General features: G+C 35.7%; 2 protein-coding genes across 2 annotated transcripts; both read right to left on the reverse strand.

Moving 5' to 3' along the window:
- Positions 1-13,077: 13,077 nt before the first annotated feature.
- Positions 13,078-15,408, reverse strand: LOC143544483 (uncharacterized). The gene is made up of 4 exons (XM_077036582.1): positions 14,408-15,408; positions 13,762-13,994; positions 13,452-13,634; positions 13,078-13,341 (listed from the first exon to the last, which is right to left on the reverse strand). The coding sequence occupies exons 1-4, from the start codon at positions 15,339-15,341 to the stop codon at positions 13,204-13,206; spliced, it is 1,488 nt and encodes a 495-aa protein (XP_076892697.1). The 5' UTR covers positions 15,342-15,408; the 3' UTR covers positions 13,078-13,203.
- Positions 15,409-16,609: 1,201 nt separating this feature from the next.
- On the reverse strand, positions 16,610-18,007 carry LOC143544484 (pentatricopeptide repeat-containing protein At2g17525, mitochondrial-like). Its single transcript, XM_077036583.1, has one exon. It carries the CDS (start codon positions 17,978-17,980, stop codon positions 16,610-16,612), a length of 1,371 nt encoding a protein of 456 aa, XP_076892698.1. The 5' UTR covers positions 17,981-18,007.
- Positions 18,008-20,392: the final 2,385 nt, after the last annotated feature.

A 20,392-nucleotide genomic window follows, 5' to 3' on the forward strand; every position in this document is an offset into this window, starting at 1 on the left:
AGTGTGTATTTTCGTTCCACCGTGTGTTACGCTAGAGACTTATGCTTTTGTGATGGCACAATGACTGTGAAGTGGCAGTCTGCAGTACGGTTTCTCAGGAGAACACCCAAGCCAGACTCTGAAAGTCAGTGTGAGCCCGGTTAAGACAACATAGTCATGTCAGAGTGGGGCAACAGGCTTCTTCACATTTGGGGAGTGCGGTGGCCTGACACACAAGAAAATTGTCGTTCCAAAGAAAAAAACAAACTTGGTCAAAATACTAGGAATCGTGTTTTTTAGAACTGATGTTTAATACTCAAACCCATAACCAGACTCGATCTGTATCCAATAACCTGAAAGAGGGTTTTCAAATACAGGAGCTATAACCAAAAATTACTTTAAATACTCGAAAAATACCCAAAAAAGTGCCAGTGACACTGGTTATGGTTTTTCAAGCCAGTAACCGGTTTCATACCCGACCAGGTTATGGCTAATATCCGATCGCACTAGGACAGTATTTCGTAAGCCCACACGGGGCAGGACAATGTTTTGTATACCCACACAATCCCAACAGGTCAGGACAGTGTTTTGTATATCCACACGATGCTTCGTCTCAAGTTATGTAAATGCATGTTATATGACCATCAATTAGATAATTAACCATTAGTCATTATGGTTATGACCATATATGACCCCACCACACCTGATAATAACATGTAAAAGTACTCTTTATATATACTTATATCATGTGAATTAAAAATCAACTTCTCTCTATATGTGTGTGTGCGCACACTATCATTCTCTCGCTTACATACTTGTTATATTCGTGTAATATATTCACTTTATGTTTCTTTTACTCCCATAGGCTTCTTAGAGAGCTCTTTTACATCTTTTAATCCCCTAAATCTTGCATCTTTTTGCACATCACGAATATAGTTATCGAGTTGATCTTTTAGATGACGCAAATCAACACTTAGGATAAAATGTTGCATGTCTAAGAAACTTATGCTTATCAAATGAACAGAAGGAATCAATAGGACTTAAAGCTAGCCAACCAGTATACTCAAGCCTCTAACGCACATTGTACCATTATATTTTGAAACTAAAATATTCTAAATATATGCATAACAAATTTTGGGATGCTACAATTTAAGTTGAATTAAAGTAATTTTAAGAGTGTAGGATAGTGTTCCACATAAATGAATTGACGAACAACAACAATCAAGTAAGTATTACTATATATATTAGCTATCAAAGTTACGTTTTGTGTATTTATGATTTTCTATACGGTTTTTACGCAACTTTATCATTATTAAAGCCAGGTTATTGTGATTTTTTCATGTATTTGCATTGTTTTATTGTGGTTAGTTGTTTAAAGTTGTTTATGTTGAGTGTTTGTGATAATATTGTTTGTTTGAGTAAAGTAAAAAATATTTAGTGATCAATAACATTTTCAATTATCATGGTTTAATGATACTACATTTGCAATGATATGTCGCTTAGTCGCGGATAAAAAAATCCAAGACAAAACTAAAAAGGTTAGGAGGAAAACTGAAAATAACAGTGATTACTTTATACCCACAACACTCAGATCCATCGGGTCGACACCGTAATTTGTATACTCACACTGCTTCATCTACATGACAAGTTATGTGAGTGCATGTTAAATAACCATCTATTAGATCTTTGGCCATCACATTCATTACAACTATGACCATATATAGCTCTCAGTTCTAATAATGGCACGTTTGATTGAAAAATGAAAAGAGTTGACATGAATTCCACCAAATTTCTTCAGAATTTCAACCGAATGACAGAATTTGGATCCTTGACTTCCAAGTTGTTGTCGTTGCCACGACACCCCTAACGTTGCGACCATTGTCTTAGGACCTCCACACTTTCCATTCCTGGTAGCCACCACCCACTACTGTCACACCACCTTATTATAGATCGTCGCTGCAAACATTGTCGCCTCACGTCACCACTATATATCAGTCCAGTGGCATAGTCAGAATTTTTTTCCTACAGGTTTGGAAAATTTCGAGGGACAGACGCTTGTTGATCACTTAGATTTGGGTTTTTTACGGTTCGCTGTTGAAATTTCTACGGGTTCGATGTCAAAATATGATGATCGTCGTTTGAGTCATGCAAAAACCTAATTAACCTAAGTAGCTAGGATAAGCAAGGTATCGTATCCACCAGGAGTATGTTGTCAATGCAAATAGTGTAAACAATTTCAATATTATGAAGTAACAAGTTTTAGTGCTAATCACACAAGCAGGTACTTTAGTTTATAATTAAGCAAACGAACAAGTAAGCAAGTTTCAATCAAATAGTAAAAGCAAATCGCACCCGGGACTTTAAGTAAGCAACTTACAGTAATTTCATGCAACTTAACAGATTAATCATTAACGGTTAACTATAGACTGATCAACTAGACAAAACCTTAGGCATCAATAATCATTTTACACACGACACTAGTTATCAAACAGTCTCTGCCAGTGTGACTCGATCAGTTAAGGGCAATTATATTCTTTATCGTATTCAACCTAATCAAACAACCCTATGATCAATTATTATAGCAACTGGTAACTAATTGTTCAAATCAACGTAAACCTAAACCGATTGAACACACAGAAATACTAAACATCAATAATCATATATTAACCATAAACAGTTTTACATAAACGTTCTTAGTTACATGAGAAAACCGAATCGTTACAAACTTTACATTCCCGGGTGAGATTCTAAGAGTTTAGTCGCGTGTCGGTATCCTAGGATCTTCAATCTGGATGATATGGAGCATACGTGAGTTCTCCGGTTGACTTGGAATGCACCTCAGCTAATCTCTGGAAATCGTCTTTCTCGATAAGGGTCTGGTCCCTGACATCACAGATATTATAAGGGTCTGGTCCCTAACATCAAAGATATTATAAGGGTCTGGTCCCTAACATCACAGATATTGTAAGGGTCTGGTCCCTAACATCACATATATTATTAGGGTCTGGTCCCTAACATCACAGATATTATTAGGGTCTGGTCCCTTTGTTTCGTGTAACTGTACCGTACCTGTTCATACATACTTTCCTTGACAATATGTGCAATCTCCGAAGAGCGTTCACGTACCATCATCATAACCTACATACATTATGCATACATCATATATTCATACATACATCATATCTTTCATCATACTTATCAATCATATCTTAACTACCACCTGACGGTACATGCAATATCCGAATATCGTTCACGCACCATCAAACAATCATCATACATAAATCATACAAGGCATACACTTACCACTTAAGATAAGTGTATTAACTATCACATCGAGTATGCACACAGCCCCGAAAACATAACAAGGAAGTGGGGCTAGAAACTCACCTGAATCCTGTTACGCTCTCCGTTAATCGTTATTCCCTTCTTGAGCTGTGCACGGCTAACTGTATAATATTTACATGTATCAATTAACTACTACTACTCATGTTGTATTTCTATCTTTATATAACCCACAACGAACGGGGGTCCGGGGGCAGCGCCCCTGGCAGCGGGGTCTAGGGGCGGCAGCCCCTAGCAGGGTCCAAGGGGCAGAGCCCCTGGCTGGGGTCGAGCTGCCAGGTCAGCTTGGAAAAATTTTATTTCCTAACTGCCTTAACACATTTTTCATTAGGTTTTTAATTTATTTTCTAATTCGCTAACTCCGGCGAACTTATCATTAAGCGAACTTAACAATAAGCGAACTTAACATTAAGCGAACTTACTGTAAGCGAACTTAGTGTTAAGCGAACATAACATAAAGCGAACTTAACATTAGGCGAAGTTAAGCATTCAGCGAACTTAACATCAGGCGAAGTTAAGCATTCAGCGAACTTAACATCAGGCGAAGTTAAGCATTCAGCGAACTTAACATCAGGCGAAGTTAAGCATTCAGCGAACTTAACATCAGGCGAAGTTATGGCGTGGCGAACTTATCACCAGGCGAAGTTATGTACTCGGCGAAGTTGATTAGTTAGGCGAACTTGCTTGCAAGCGAACTTGCTTGCAGGCGAAGTTCGCTTGTAGGCAAAGTTGTGCAGCAGCCGCCGCTGTTCATCCTTAATCCCCAAAATCATCATCGTTTTACCGAGAAATCCATGGGTATGGTATTTGACTAACCCGCGATTATTCCTATGGTCGTTTTTGGTTAAGATTTGACCCGAAAACACGTAAAGTTTGGACCTTTAAGTTCAAAAACGTTCAATACAAGATCTACGGTTTATCTTAAACGAACCGTACATGTTTAAGGGTTTATTAGGTTCATCCTAGCATCAAGTTCGCTACTTTACGCTTCGTTTAGATCCGATCTATTGTAGTTTCAAGTTTCATGGCTAACCGTCTATTAAAATATGAACTTTAAGATCGAAATCATACCTTTAACGCGTTTGAAGGTTACGGTATAGCTTGGTTACGAAAGTTAGGCCTCGAATCTATCTTGTATCACGAGAATATATCCAGAATCGATGCTTGTGTGGCTCGGATCTCACCTTCACTCTCGGCCGAAGGTTTATGGTGTAGGGGTGTGTGTGTTTTTGAATGTGTAGGGATTTGGATGGAAGAATGAAGATTTAGGGTTTAAGGATGGTTTAAGGGAGTATTTATACTCCTTAAAGCCCATGGACCTAAGGCCCATTACCCTTAATCCATCTCAATTTAAATCCAAGTCCATGATCATTTCTTGTTTAATATTAGCTAATATTATTAAATGCCCGACCATTCAACGAAATCTTTCTTTATTTAATATTATAAAATTTAGGATGTTACAAAATTGATATAAACCCTAACTTTCCTGTTTGCACCCCCCATCGCGATACGCGATGGGGTTTTCACTATCGCGATGGACCCAAGTCAAACTTCATTAAACAGCCCATCGCAATACGCGATTGGTCTTCAAGCATGCCCATCGCGATACACGATGGGTCTTCAAGCATGCACATCGCGTATCGCGATGGGTCTTGTCACCAGCATACTTCATTAATCTTTCTTGTTTTGCGTGCTGGACGTCCCGGTTCTTCATATCGTGCCACAACAGGTCCAAATTGAGTACTTTAACGCATGTGACCTGAAATACAATAAACACGTATGAAGTATCGAAGTTTCTACAGTAAACGATTAAAACTAATAAATAAACAAACTAAACTATATACACATTAATCAACCATCAAAATACACTAAAACAAAATTTTGTATGGGGCCGAACCTGTTCCCCTAAAGCTACCTACGCCGCTGTATCAGTCTTTCCTACCATCAACACCTAGGTATGTACTGTTATAATGGTCTCAATATACTTAATTTGTATATTGAACTTGATTTCTGAATAATAATACGAGGCAAAGGCCTTTTCAATACTAAATTGGTCGATAAGAAAATAAAGAAATACCATATAACTAGTTTTTATCCCTCGTATTACGGGGGTCGTGTTTCTTTTTCTTGTCTAATATATATATATATATATATATATATATATAATTTTTTGTCGTAAGAAAGTTAATAATTTACTTAGGGTTTAATGATGAAAGAGTTTCACAAATAAATGAGATGTTATAACTCGTTTAAAATCTATGGATTTGGTGAGACCCATGACCCACTTACTTTTTTTTACTACAAAATTGTTTCTTAATATAAATAATATCTTTTTCTTAAAAAATTGGATATTAATTTTTAGTTTATCCCTATTTATAGGATTTTCATATCAAATACCTGTTGAAATTAATTTTTTAATATAATGAGATGTTATAACTCGTTTAACGTTATATGGGTTTGGTGAGACCTATACCCGTGAATTCGAGTCAAATACATGAGAAGTTTTCATTTACAAATAAAACAATATGGTGGCTTGAGATAATGTAAGAAGCAACCAAAGAGCTTTTAAAAGTTCGTTTATATATATTTAAGATTAAGATTCTTAGTTCTATAGTTTTTCTTTTCTTTTTTTTCTTTCATTTTTCCTTTTTTTTTGCGCAACATGTATTGTAATCTATTTATATCCTCATATGTTGTTTTACATTATTCGTTTATAATATTTATATATTTTTAAAAATAAGTTCGCTACTTTACGCTTCGTTTAGATCCGATCTATTGTAGTTTCAAGTTTCATGGCTAACCGTCTATTAAAATATGAACTTTAAGATCGAAATCATACCTTTAACGCGTTTGAAGGTTACGGTATAGCTTGGTTACGAAAGTTAGGCCTCGAATCTATCTTGTATCACGAGAATATATCCAGAATCGATGCTTGTGTGGCTCGGATCTCACCTTCACTCTCGGCCGAAGGTTTATGGTGTAGGGGTGTGTGTGTTTTTGAATGTGTAGGGATTTGGATGGAAGAATGAAGATTTAGGGTTTAAGGATGGTTTAAGGGAGTATTTATACTCCTTAAAGCCCATGGACCTAAGGCCCATTACCCTTAATCCATCTCAATTTAAATCCAAGTCCATGATCATTTTTGTTTAATATTAGCTAATATTATTAAATGCCCGACCATTCAACGAAATCTTTCTTTATTTAATATTATAAAATTTAGGATGTTACAAAATTGATATAAACCCTAACTTTCCTGTTTGCACCCCCCATCGCGATACGCGATGGGGTTTTCACTATAGCGATGGACCCAAGTCAAACTTCATTAAACAGCCCATCGCAATACGCGATTGGTCTTCAAGCATGCCCATCGCGATACACGATGGGTCTTCAAGCATGCACATCGCGTATCGCGATGGGTCTTGTCACCAGCATACTTCATTAATCTTTCTTGTTTTGCGTGTTGGACGTCCCGGTTCTTCATATCGTGCCACAACAAGTCCAAATTGAATACTTTAACGCATGTGACCTGAAATACAATAAACACGTATGAAGTATCGAAGTTTCTACAGTAAACGATTAAAACTAATAAATAAACAAACTAAACTATATACACATTAATCAACCATCAAAATACACTAAAACAAAATTTTGTATGGGGCCGAACCCGTTCCCCTAAAGCTACCTACGCCGCTGTATCAGTCTTTCCTACCATCAACACCTAGGTATGTACTGTTATAATGGTCTCAATATACTTAATTTGTATATTGAACTTGATTTCTGAATAATAATACGAGGCAAAGGCCTTTTCAATACTAAATTGGTCGATAAGAAAATAAAGAAATATCATATAACTAGTTTTTATCCCTCGTATTACGGGGGTCGTGTTTCTTTTTCTTGTCTAATATATATATATATATATATATATATATATATATATATATATATATATATATATATATATATATATAATTTTTTGTTGTAAGAAAGTTAATAATTTACTTAAGGTTTAATGATGAAAGAGTTTCACAAATAAATGAGATGTTATAACCCGTTTAAAATCTATGGATTTGGTGAGACCCATGACCCACTTACTTTTTTTTACTACAAAATTGTTTCTTAATATAAATAATATCTTTTTCTTAAAAAATTGGATATTAATTTTTAGTTTATCCCTATTTATAGGATTTTCATATCAAATACCTGTTGAAATTAATTTTTTAATATAATGAGATGTTATAACTCGTTTAACGTTATATGGGTTTGGTGAGACCTATACCCGTGAATTCGAGTCAAATACATAAGAAGTTTTCATTTACAAATTAAACAATATGGTGGCTTGAGAGAATGTAAGAAGCAACCAAAGAGCTTTTAAAAGTTCGTTTATATATATTTAAGATTAAGATTCTTAGTTCTATAGTTTTTCTTTTCTTTTTTTTCTTTCATTTTCCTTTTTTTTTGCGCAACATGTATTGTAATCTATTTATATCCTCATATGTTGTTTATATATACTTTTAAAAATTTTAATTTAATTTATTGTAAGGAAGTTAATAACATACTTAGGATTTAATGATATTTGGGTTTAGTGAGACCCATGACCCGCTTATTTATTTATTTTACTATAAAATTGTTTCTTAATTATAACTAATATCTTTTTTAAAAAAATGGATATTAATTTTTAGTAAATCCATATTTTATAGGATTTTCATATCAGATATTTGATAAAATTAATTTTTAATATAATGAGATGTTATAACTCGTTTAAGGGCTATCTGGGTTTGGTGAGACCCATACCCATGAAATCGGTTCAAATGCATGAGAAGCCTTCATTTAAAAATAAAGCAATCTGGTGACTTGAAATAATTTAGGGAGCTTTCGTTTATATATATTTAAGACATAACAGACATATTACTCCTAATTTAAAAGATAAGATTGTTGATAATTTGACCCAATCGTCTCTTTATAAAATGATGCAACGACCCTATTGATTACCTTGGTTCAAGACAACTCAGAACCCTACTGATTACAAGGTTAAACTGCCTCACTGTGGAGGATCCCTCCGAAAATCCCCGACACATAAGAAGGGCAGGCCTAGTCCAGCTACAAAACAACCATGGCAGACCCAAGTGAGAAAGAAGCCCATTAGGTCTCTACTCACCTCCACCTATAAAGAAGATGCTCTCCAGTTCCACTAGTTTGCTCCTCCATCTCTCTACCCATACTCTCTCTTATGCTTACACATTTGTATTCACAGAGAGACCACTATGATGGCGGCGATGACGGCGGTTCTGAGCCGAACTCCTCTCTCCCCGCTAACCCACATCACACTATATATATTTCCACTATATTTTTTATACGATCTGAAATGATCTGGATAGGATGATATGTAGCTTTGTTTATTTTGAAGGCTAGAGAACATCGAACAAGATATTTCTCGTATTTTTCCAGGCTTCTTCACCCACAACTACAAGATCAAATTGTTAATGTCAAACAACAAACCAAATTCATATTCTAAATTCATGCACTAACAACCATCATCTTAATAGTACATACCAAAACACAAAACCAATTTTAAGTTCTCAAGACAAACAATAAAACCCTTTATATCATCCTACAGTATCATCGTGTAGTATCATCATGCAATATCATCCAACAAGCTGCCTGTTACTGTTGCAGAACCACGGAAGCACAAAACCAATTTTAAGTTCTCAAGACAAACAATAAAACCCTCAATATCATCGTGCAGTATAATCCTGCAATATCATCCAACAAGCTGCTTGTTGCTGCTGCAGAACCACGGAAGCAAATTCAATTGAGCGTAAAACCATTTTTAGCTCCAAGTTCACACTTCATAACCAAAATGGAAGGATTAATTATAACTAGTGATTAAAAAGTATAATAATAACTACATATAATATAATAATGACTAGTTAAATTTATTATATATTGAAGATTAACGCTATTTATATAGTTATATACTTTTTCCACCCACCTCATTTTGGTAAAAAAAAACACTCTCAAAATGTAAACAAGATATGCCTGCACGTTGATTCAATTTAACCTGGAAGACTAACGGTTGGCCAATCAGTGGACATTCCTCCATCATTACGTGGACGGGTCGCACAATTATCATTCTTTTATCACAAATGGCCTCCCAGTTAAAATAAAAGAGCATGACAATGGATCCAATCTTCATCTTTAAATTTTCAATCAAGAATTTGATATTTGAACCATCGGTTATGACGTGGGTTAACTCAACCCCGTCAGAGATTTGGAGCAGAAAACGGTCACTTAGTAACTCTGCGTTTAAGGTTTGGGTGGCGACATATTGTATGTCTCTAATTTGGACCACCGGTTGCATGTCGGTGGTGCCGGAGAGCAACTGGGTAATGCACGGGATCAATCTCAGTGACGACATTCAGAAGAAATGAATTGATTTCAATTTGGAGGGAAAATTAGCGGTGGATTACGGTGGTGGAGGGGATGGAAGAGAAGGGGTGTACAGTGGCGTGGGTTGGTGAGTAGGTGGGTGGCGTACGGTAGTATGTGGTGGTGATTCAGTGCGATTTTCTTGGTTTGGTTTGGTTTGGTTTGGTTTGGTTTGGTAGAATATACGAAGAGTTAGTTAGTGTGGGTTAGTTGATCTTAATATATACGCTTTCTCCTCACTTCGTGGTTAAAAAATGAATTAAACTAGGTAACAATAATAAGCCCAATAAGTAAACACACATTATTATTATTATTATTATTATTATTATTATTATTATCTAATTAGTATAAAAGAGAAGTTTGGTGCCACCAATGTTTTTGTTGAGTTTTGTATATTTTATATATGTTTCATGATTGAACAATAACAATAGCTTGGTCGAATGGTGTTGTCTTAGGTTGGAACTTGGTTACCTGTTTGCAACCCAGGTTCGAGTCTCTTAAGTACAAGATCAATGTGGGTTTTTTTTTGTGTTACTGTTTAGGTGGGCCCAGGTCTGTGGGTGGTTTCTTTTTAACTCTATTCTTTGTGCATATTAGATTGTGTCTTTCATTCACCTGGTTTATATATATTTGAACAATCTAAACATAGCTTATGAACTATACATAGCCACATAAACATATACGGGATGTTAATTGCATTTGATTTGAAAGTATGTAAGGTTCTTTTGAGGATAGTGATCTTTTTTTCTTGATTACTGTCTTTTATACTTTGGATAACAATAACCAATATACACTTACAAAAACAATGAAGGATTTGCTTCGAACAAAATCACTATAATCGTATCGTCTAAAACATTGCAGTATATGTACAAGGTGCAAAAATGAAATCTCATGATCATCTCCGTATTCAATAAGTTCAAATTAGTTACATAGTTTGTATTGTTATGGTTATTCGCCTCGACTCTTACATAGTTTGTATTGTTATGGTTATTCGCCTCGACTCGCCATTTAAACGCACGAGACAAACAACCTTAGGTTTTTACCAATGCCCAAGTTTTACCAAACTTTTTGTTTACTTCCGGAATGGTAATGAACGTAACTGATACTGACTGAATTCGTGTCGACTCGCCGCCACAATGTCTGGAACCGCTTAGGTTTTACCAAAACCTGAGTTTTATCGACTCATCGCCACAACGCCGGAACCGACAACACTCGGGTTTTACTGACCAAATGTGTTTTTATATTTTAATGTTATAAATGTTAATCAACTGAACTCATAGTAATGCATAACTGCAACGCAAGTGGTACATAAACAAATATGACCTTCCCTGCGCATTATCTGACCTGCCCGGCGCAACGCGCCGGGTTAAAAACTAGTTATTATTAAATAAAAACTTTGGTGCCGCAAGTGACTTATTGGTGGTTTATTGGGTCACTTGGCGGCACGTATTGGTCGTTGAGTTTTGCTTTTTTATTTATTTTTATTTTTTAGTTAAATAACTATAATAAACGTAACAGAAACCGATCAAATGTCATTTTTTTTTTGTTTTAGTTCTGGTACCATAGCAGACCTGAAATAAATCGACTGAGTTCGCACAGACTCGCGGCCTTATTCAAAGCCCATGACCGACAACACTTGGTTTTTACCAATGCGCAAGTTTACCGACCCCCCCCCCAAATAATAATAATAATAATAATAATAATAATAATAATAAAATTTGGTTGTTGGTCCAGCTTAATTTTTAGATTTTTCATTTTTGTAGTTCTAGTATCGTAACGTACGTAATTAAGACCGACCAAATTCGTGGCAAGTTACCTCCTCAATTAGAGCTGTAAGCGAACCGGACGTCCGTCGTCCGTTCGACAAGAAGTTCGTTTGTGTTTTGTCCGTTTAATAAATTAACCGGACATGGACAAATGAATTTCGTTCGGTAAGCTTAATGGACGAACACGGACAAAGGCCATGTCCATCAATAGTGTTCGTGAACGTCCGCTCGATTACGTTCGGTAATATCCATCCGGTAACGTCCGTACAGATAGGTTTGTGTATGTTCGTTCGTCCTTAATGAGCAGTTTTATATATTTTAATATTTTATATGTTAAGTCTTTAAAAATGTTAAATTGACGTACTTTTTTTTGTTAATTATAGTACATTTACGAACGTAACCGACACCGACCGTATATACGTCAAATTGCCACTGCACACTCGGGTTGTACGGACCTAATAAAAATTGTTTTAAATATGTTAATTTATTTTAATAATACGTTACACAAGTGTAGCTACTTTTTTGGGGTCTTTTATTTTGATTTGACGAATTTGTTTTCGGGTTTTGCTACGGTATCATAACAGATGTGGCTAATACCGACTGAATTCGCGTTGACTCACTGCAGCAACGCCTAGTTTTACCGACCAAAATCTCCGCGCAATGCATGCGGGAAAATCAGTGTCGTTACCATTACGCCATTTGTAATATGTTAACTTTATTTGCATTAACGTATACCAGCGGCGCTACTGTTTCTTGAGTTGACAGGTTGAATTTTTTTTTAATTTATTGTTGGTATCTTTACGAACATAACCCATACCAACCAAACCCACATAAGACCATTGCCGCACTCGACGGGTACATAAACATATCCAAAACAGCCCAGCGCAACGCAACGGGTAAAAACTAGTTTATAATAAAAATAAACATATTTAAAATGATTTGTAGTCAGTTAGTAAAACCTGCATTGCGTGGCTATGAGTCGAGGCAAATCGGACGGTATTAGGTTACGACATTAAAACTAGACCAAAAATAAAATTCATCAACGCCCAAATACAAATTTGAATATCTAAAAAACACGCAGGTTTTGTGGTTCATCGTGAGGTTGGTCCCGCTTAAGGTTTCGTTTCTAGGGTTTTGAGGATCTTTTACAGAGGTGATTGGTTCGTCTTGTTCGTGATGGAAGCAATTAGGGGAGAGAGGAAGCTAATACAATCCTAACCACTTACAACTAACTACTCTACATAACATAATATAAGAAACCCACACACAATAATATGAAGAACTTGTTAGAAATGCTCCAATAAAATATATATTGAAATGCTTGCTTAACTATTAAATATCAATCTTATAAAATCATTCCTAAGGTTTGATTACAATTGTCATTTTCATCCAAACAAGTTAAAGGGCTAAGATACCCATGACTTAATGTTAAAAAACTAATGGAGTCAGGTGAAACAAACAAAAATGGCAAGATTTAGAAACCTCAAGAGTCCATTTGCAAAACAAAATATTTTGTTTTAAAGTTACGTAACTGACCAAACATAAGGGGCGAAAATGACACTTTACACTTTAATCTGTTTTCAATAAGAATAAAATGTTCACACCAAATCAATCTATTCAAATTTAATAATGAACACGCTGAAACAGAACAAATATGATCACAAACATGAATGAATGTGCATCAATGTGTTTATTCACTTTGTTGGTCTATCAATGCGCGCAAGGCTGACTTGACATCTTCAAGTGGTTGACCAACATAGAGCTTAAGTTGACCTTTCTTCACTACAACTACCTTCATTTTCTGTGATTTAACATCCTGTTCTACCTCCTGAAAGAGATTAAAAAATGTTCTAATGTCACAATCTTAGCGATCAGTTTCAAACACACATTTAAATCACTTAACAATTGATGCCATAAAGATTGTGTTTTGATACTTACATTTGTTAATAATGGTGTGATATTCGTGCTGAAATCTTGTAGATCTTCAAAGACAGATTCCAGAAGATAAGCTAGGTTTGTGGCATCAGAACGATCTTCAAAAGCAACAACGTGCTGTAATCCAGAAGCGTTCTTTATACTAAATAGTCCTTCACCATCATTACGACGTTGCATGCCAACAGCCTGATAAAAACAACCCACAAATCAATTCAGCAGGAACAAGATTGTATAATATTTTAAAACTTCAATGCTCGCAGTTGTTCAAAATCTAGGTGTGGGAAAGTTAACGCTTTACGTGTTAAATGCATACCATAACAACAGGCAGACTAGTCCACCAAAAGTTAGTTTGTGTTCTGGCAATTCTTTTAATCCCGCCTTTTTTGCCCTTTAAACTACCATTATTGTTGTCTTGTTTGGCAGTTATTGCAGCATCACTGCTTTCTTTACCGAAGCCTCGAGACTTTTTAGTCTCCAGGTTGCTTGACTTTCCTGACTTCTCGGCTTTACTTGTTTGATTATCATATTTAGGCTCCTTTGAAGTACCTATGTATTAAATAATTAACAAAGAGAAATAACACGGTTAATCACACCAACATGTAACTTACTTTCGCCTTTTGTCAGCATGCGTAAAAAGCATATCTTTCCACCATTGTAATTTGTATGTACTGTGTAACAAACTTTCAATTTTCTTCCACTAACTTTCTATAGCATGTATCTGATGATGCGCCACGCATTTTACATGCTATAGAACATGTATACAATGGTAAACAATTAAAGCATGTTACATAAATCGACCAAAAAACATTTTTTTCATGTATATGATAACAAGAAGGTGAAACCAAGTGACAGTTGGTGTAACTAACCCTTACAAAAGAATTAGCAAGATATTATACATTTATACTAACAAAATAACAATCATAAATGCCACAAATATACATATAGATTATATAGCATACCTGCTATCGATTCGGTTTTAGTTTCTCTAACTTCATCCGTATTTAGTGTACTATCACTAACACCATTTATTGCAGTCCCATTAGCAACATCAACATCTTTTATTCCACCAAATCCCTTCGGCTTATCTCCTGAATCATCCGATGGACTTTTAAACTTATACTTCTTTTTAAACATCAACAAATCCTCATCAACATCATTCCCAACACCATCTTCGTTTCTCGAAACCTTAGCTCCTGGTTTCTGATACTCCACTTCTAAACTTTTCCTCAACTTATTTAACCGATCATCTATCTCCTTCTTCTTCACGGTTTGATCAACCGGCTCATGCTCACCATCCTCATCTTCTTCCTCAACTAACCCTTTCCTCTTCCCCTCCACCCGTTCCTGCTCCCGAGCCCGCCTCGCCATTTCTTGAATCTCAATTATCCTATTATCGATTTCCAACCCGTCACCCGATTTCATTCCTATAATACCTTGCTTAAAATCTTGATTAGAATCTTGATTCTGACTCAACAACAAATTCGACTTCTTTTCGATCAAGTTCTCATCTTTATCGTCTAAATCCTGTGACCCGAATATCATAACAGCACAAACTGTCTGAAATATAAAAGCCCCAACCAAATACAACCCGATTTTAGTAACCGACCTAGTTGAAAAAGTATCAAAAACGCTATCGACGAACCCGGGGCTTTCGGATACCGAAAACTGATCCGATTCAACAGGCTGCAGGGTTTCTTGGATGGGTATTGTGATGGGTTTGAGCGGAATATGTGGGTCTGGATAAGGTTTGTTTTCTAGGGTTTTAAGAATCTTTTTACGGAGGTGATTGGTGCGTCTTGTTCGTGATGTGAATGATGACGGAAGAGAGGAAGCTGAAATGTGTGCGGTGGTTGGCGGTGGCGGGAGAATGGAGGCGGCGGCGGTACCCGCCATTGTGAGTTTGAATTTGGTTTGATGGGAATAAGGTTGTTGCTTGTGAGTTTGGTTTGTGTTTGGGTTTGTGTTTTGGGTTTGTGTTTGTGTTTGTCTGATGATGATAATCATGTTGTTGTGTAGTTGTGTTGGTAATAAGTTTTATTATTTAAATGAGTTAAACTGCCTATTAGTTGAGATCATGTTCTCTTAGTTAATCATTGAAGATCTAACCATAAACCATAAGACTGTGTGTTATGGTTTAGCGTTTATGTTATATCAAATTTGTAGAGACGTTGAATGCTATTTCATTATGGACGTGAATGGAGCGTGAGTGTATTAAATCATAAATGGTTTAAAGGTAAAATATATGAGATGTTAACCACTACACATAGTCTTATATAATAAATCTTGGATTTTTTTGAGTATAATTGGGAGTATTTAATGGCATCAAGCAATGGTTTGGTACTCTCTCCCTTGTTCTATACAAATAATGCCAACTATAAAATAGAGTTTGCTATTTATTTTCAAAATAATACTAGGATGTTTCTATTGTTGTGGTTGAATTTGGAAACGTGACAAACATTCAAGTATCTTTGGCATTTAACTATTTGGGCTTACCGGTGAAACAACATGAACTCATGAAAAACTGGAGGCCGGTCATTGAAACTATTGAATCAAAGCTTTCCATGTAGAAATCAAAGACACTATCCTTATGAGTCATGTACTCATGTCGGATTGCCCGTAGTGATTGTAGGGAGTCTCCCATTGTACTACTTTGTATTTAAAGCCTGTACTCACATCATACTATCATAGATGTCTTGGGGAAAGTTTGGAAGAAATTCCATTGGGGAGAAAGAACTCAAACTCAAAAATACATTGGGTTGCTTGGGATAGGGTTGTTATACTGAATCCTATAGGCGGTCTTGGTATCGTCTCCCTTAAAGCAACAAATCTAGTTTTACCATTTACATATAGTATTTAAACGTTGTCGTGAAAAACTTTTATTACGCACCTTGATGTGCAAGAATACACCTTGAAAGAGTATAAATAAAAAGTCAAGATTCATGATAAGCACAAACATGGTGCAAAATTCGGGTTTGTAAGTGTGATCATACAAACTAATCACGTTTATCTCAAATTTTGGCATTATAACGCCCGAGAAAGTAAACTACAGGACTAAATGTTCATCTTCTAAACCAATAACCAATTTTTAAGTAGAGACTGCGAAAACCATTGCACAAACACATGATTTAGAATACTTTAAACATGTATAAACCAACTTTTAACTAGTTCTTAATAATCCATTCCAACAAATCATTCACAAAACACGAATTTTCGTTCCCTAACCAGCCTGATTCTTTAGCAAGTGATTCAACTACAGAATTCCACAAAACATAATCAGGAGCATTACCTTTATCCACCATGATTTCCATAATTATATAACCATCTTCTATCCTTCCTCCTGAACATAATCCACCGATTAGCGTATCATACGTCACCAAATTCCAACCAATTCCAACCGTTTTCATCTCATCGAACATATCAAGAGCCGAATCCAACAAACCCGACTCACAGAACCCAAATATCAAAGCATTATAAGTCTCTGCAGTCGGAAGACACCCTTTCATCTCCATCTCCTTCAAGAACCTAACCGCAGCCTTTGCTTTCTTTAACTTACACAAACCTTTTATCAAAGTGTTGTAAACAATCACATCAGCCTCACCGCCTTTCTTCTCCACCCGTTCCAAAACTTCCACCGCTTCCATCGCACGATCTTTATCACATAAAACTTTAATAACTTTAGTGACTGTAATAACATCAGGAACAAACCCAAGATCGAAACTTTTTTCAAGCATCACAAGTGCTTGTATTAGATTATCTATATTACAATACGCACTTATCATAATATTAAAAGTAACACTATTCGGATCCACCATCTCACTCATCAAGCTCCGAGCCCGCCCAATCCCAAGTTTTCCATTTTTACAAAGAGCATGAAGCAGCGTGTTGTACACAACAGCGTTCGGCGTCACGCCTTTGTTCTTCATGGTCTGCAGAAGCTTAAAACCATCCGATATGCGGTTCGTTAAACAAAGTCCTTTCATCAATATACCATAAGTGTACATATCACCTTTAACACCACACCCCATCATCTTCCTTCTATAAAACCCCCTAGCTATATCAATATCCGCTTTAACAAGAACGTCGAGTATCGAATTATAAACTTTCACCGTGGGCGTGACTTCGAATTTTGTAACCAAGTCAGGAACTTTAACCAGTTCTCGGATCATTCGGGCTCTGCCCAGCCCACGGACAATGGTGATGAAGATATCGTCGTTTGGTGGCAGCCCGATTGAGCTGGGCATTTCGTCGAGCAGTTGGTGGGCGGTGTCGAAACGGAGGAAAACGCAGAGCTTGTGGATTAAGGCTCTGTAGGTGGATTGGGAGTGTGTGAAATGGGGGAGTTTGGATGCCCATCTGAAAGTGTTGAGGGCTTCAGTGGGTGAGTTTTGGTCTAGTATAAGGTGTGAAATTTGGTTATGAGTTGGAACAGGGGTGGTACTTGATGTGCATCTTGATTGATGATGATGATAAAAAGGTTTGTGATTTGTTATTGATTTGATGAATGTGGATAGATTCTTGGATGAATTGAGCATGAATGAAAGCAAGATACAAGAAATAAATTGAAGAGTTTATATAAGAGAGAAAAAAAAGTTATAATTTTACAATTGTATCTTGTAATTAATTGGATGGGTAAAAACTAAATTAGGTAAATAACATTTTTTATTGATTTGATGAATGCGGGTCAAGGCCAAGTTTGGGGTACCAACGGTGCTTGTTCTACATGACAAGTTGCGTGACGTGGATACTATACGAGCATTAATTGGATTATTAATCATAGCTTTTATTATGATTATGTCAGTATGAGTCTCATTACATCTTGATCATAACATGTAACTTTACTTGGTATATATACTAACTAGTTTGAGGCTCGTGTATTACATGGGTAATTGTTGAAAATTTTAAACTTTGACCATTAAGTGAAATACAGTTAACAAATTGATCATATATTGTTAATACAATTACAATTAAATTAAAATTACAGAAATTGCATAACTAAGATTACACAAATATGTTACAAATAGGTAAAAACTTTTTACATTACATTTGTAAATGTATTAGCATGTATACATTGTTTATCAAAAATCAAAATTTTTAGTTCATGTCTGCTTGTAACTCTTAATAAAGTAACATATAGGCCTGCTCATATCTCTTGATATAGCTATACATAATTTTCCGTGTGACAAAAAAGGTTTTCCAAGTACATACCAACTTTAAATAAATGATAACATATATCCATGATACTAATAAAAAATAATATTCATACACATAAAATATCATAGCTTTTAATCAATTAATATGATGTCATTTGAAAACTTCTGCTCATTTTATAAAAAAAACATGATTATCACAAAAACCATATGCCTGAACTTTAATGATATAATCATCCTTGGAATCTTGACAGAATTACAAACTTTGTCCTTTAAACATTTGCGTTTTATGGATTAGGTCCTTTAAAAAGTTTACTTACAGGCGGTATCCTTTACAAGGCATGTTTGTTTGATTTTAGTCCTTTAGACTAACGAACATCCAAAAACCCAGTTAAGTGCCAGCATGTGAAAAACATGTGATGGGTAAAATGGTAATTACACATATGCTTAAATTAAAAAAACTATTTAATTAATATGGGTCCCACTAATTATTTTCATTGTCTTCAACAAAATAGATATCCATCTTTATCACCATCGGATAAAACCTTTTGGTCTTCCACCATTCAACCACCACCACCACCACCACCACTCCGGCCACCGTTGTCATTCTCGAAACCACCGCCGTAGGATTGGCTAAGACGGTGAACTAAGCTATTGCCGCCTCCTGCTTAATCTTAAATCCGGAATCATCCTTCACCGTCACATAGCCACAGCACCTCAACCTCCCTCAGCATAAAACATCACCGACGGATATGGTGTTTTTAGGATGACGGTGCAAATCAATAGTAACACAAGCTTGATTTTGAACCAAACACCACCTCTACCGCCTCGTCGTTCCACCTTTGATTTCCCCCAATTTTTGTAAAGAATGTAACAAATTAGGGGGAAAAAAGACCCATAATTGGACCTAAATCGGACTAAACCGGAGGTACACCAACTCTAAACCTGAATCTGGAAATCGAACCTGAAATGGGTCTCACCGTTCAGGCAAAATTTGTGGTGGTGGTATGTGGTTGTCACCGACGGTGGTTCCGGCGGTTATGGCCACCGATTCTTCAAACCGGGAACATACAACTCAAGTTAGTGTTTAGGCTGGATGTGTGCTTCAGATAGTGGTAGCGGTGGTTGTTTGTGTGTGATGTTCTTGGTGGTTGTGTGGTGTTAGGTTCAATTTAGTTTGAAGATGAATTACCGTGAACTGTGTCCTTTGATGGGTGAGGTGAGGGAGATGAAGATAATGTGGGTCCACCATTTATTTATCTTTGATAGAATTAAGTAGTTTTTTTTATTATCTTTGTAATTGTTTAATTACCGTTTTACCCATCACATGTTTTTTGCATGCTGGCACTTAACTGGGTTTGTGGATGTTCGTTAGTCTAAATGACTAAAATCAAACAAACATGCCTTGTAAAGGACACTGCCTGCAAGTAAACTTTTTAAAGGACCTAATCCATAAATCGTAAATGTTTAAAGGGCAAAATTTGTAATTCTGTCTTGGAATATTTACAATTTGAAATTGATAAATTTATTGTCATTAATATTCTGTGTATGACAAATTTTTAATTGACTTTATATTTTACAATCAAAAATTGTATAATCAAGCAACATAAAAACCGAAAATATAAATATAACAAAATAATTTGTTTATTTAATATGAATGTAATTGTCAGAAAAATGAAAAATGCATACTAACATTAAAGCCATGTTTAAACAATAGTGATTTTTCTGAGTTAGAAAAATATTAAAACATTTAAAGTTGCATAAAGTGAAGGTAATGATTCTTATTTATAATCGTTG

The sequence above is a fragment of the Bidens hawaiensis genome, unplaced genomic scaffold, assembly GCF_021521415.1.
Source record: "Bidens hawaiensis isolate Kalapana, Puna unplaced genomic scaffold, B.hawaiensis_p1.1 tig00013584_1, whole genome shotgun sequence".
In the NCBI taxonomy this organism is placed as follows: domain Eukaryota; kingdom Viridiplantae; phylum Streptophyta; class Magnoliopsida; order Asterales; family Asteraceae; genus Bidens; species Bidens hawaiensis.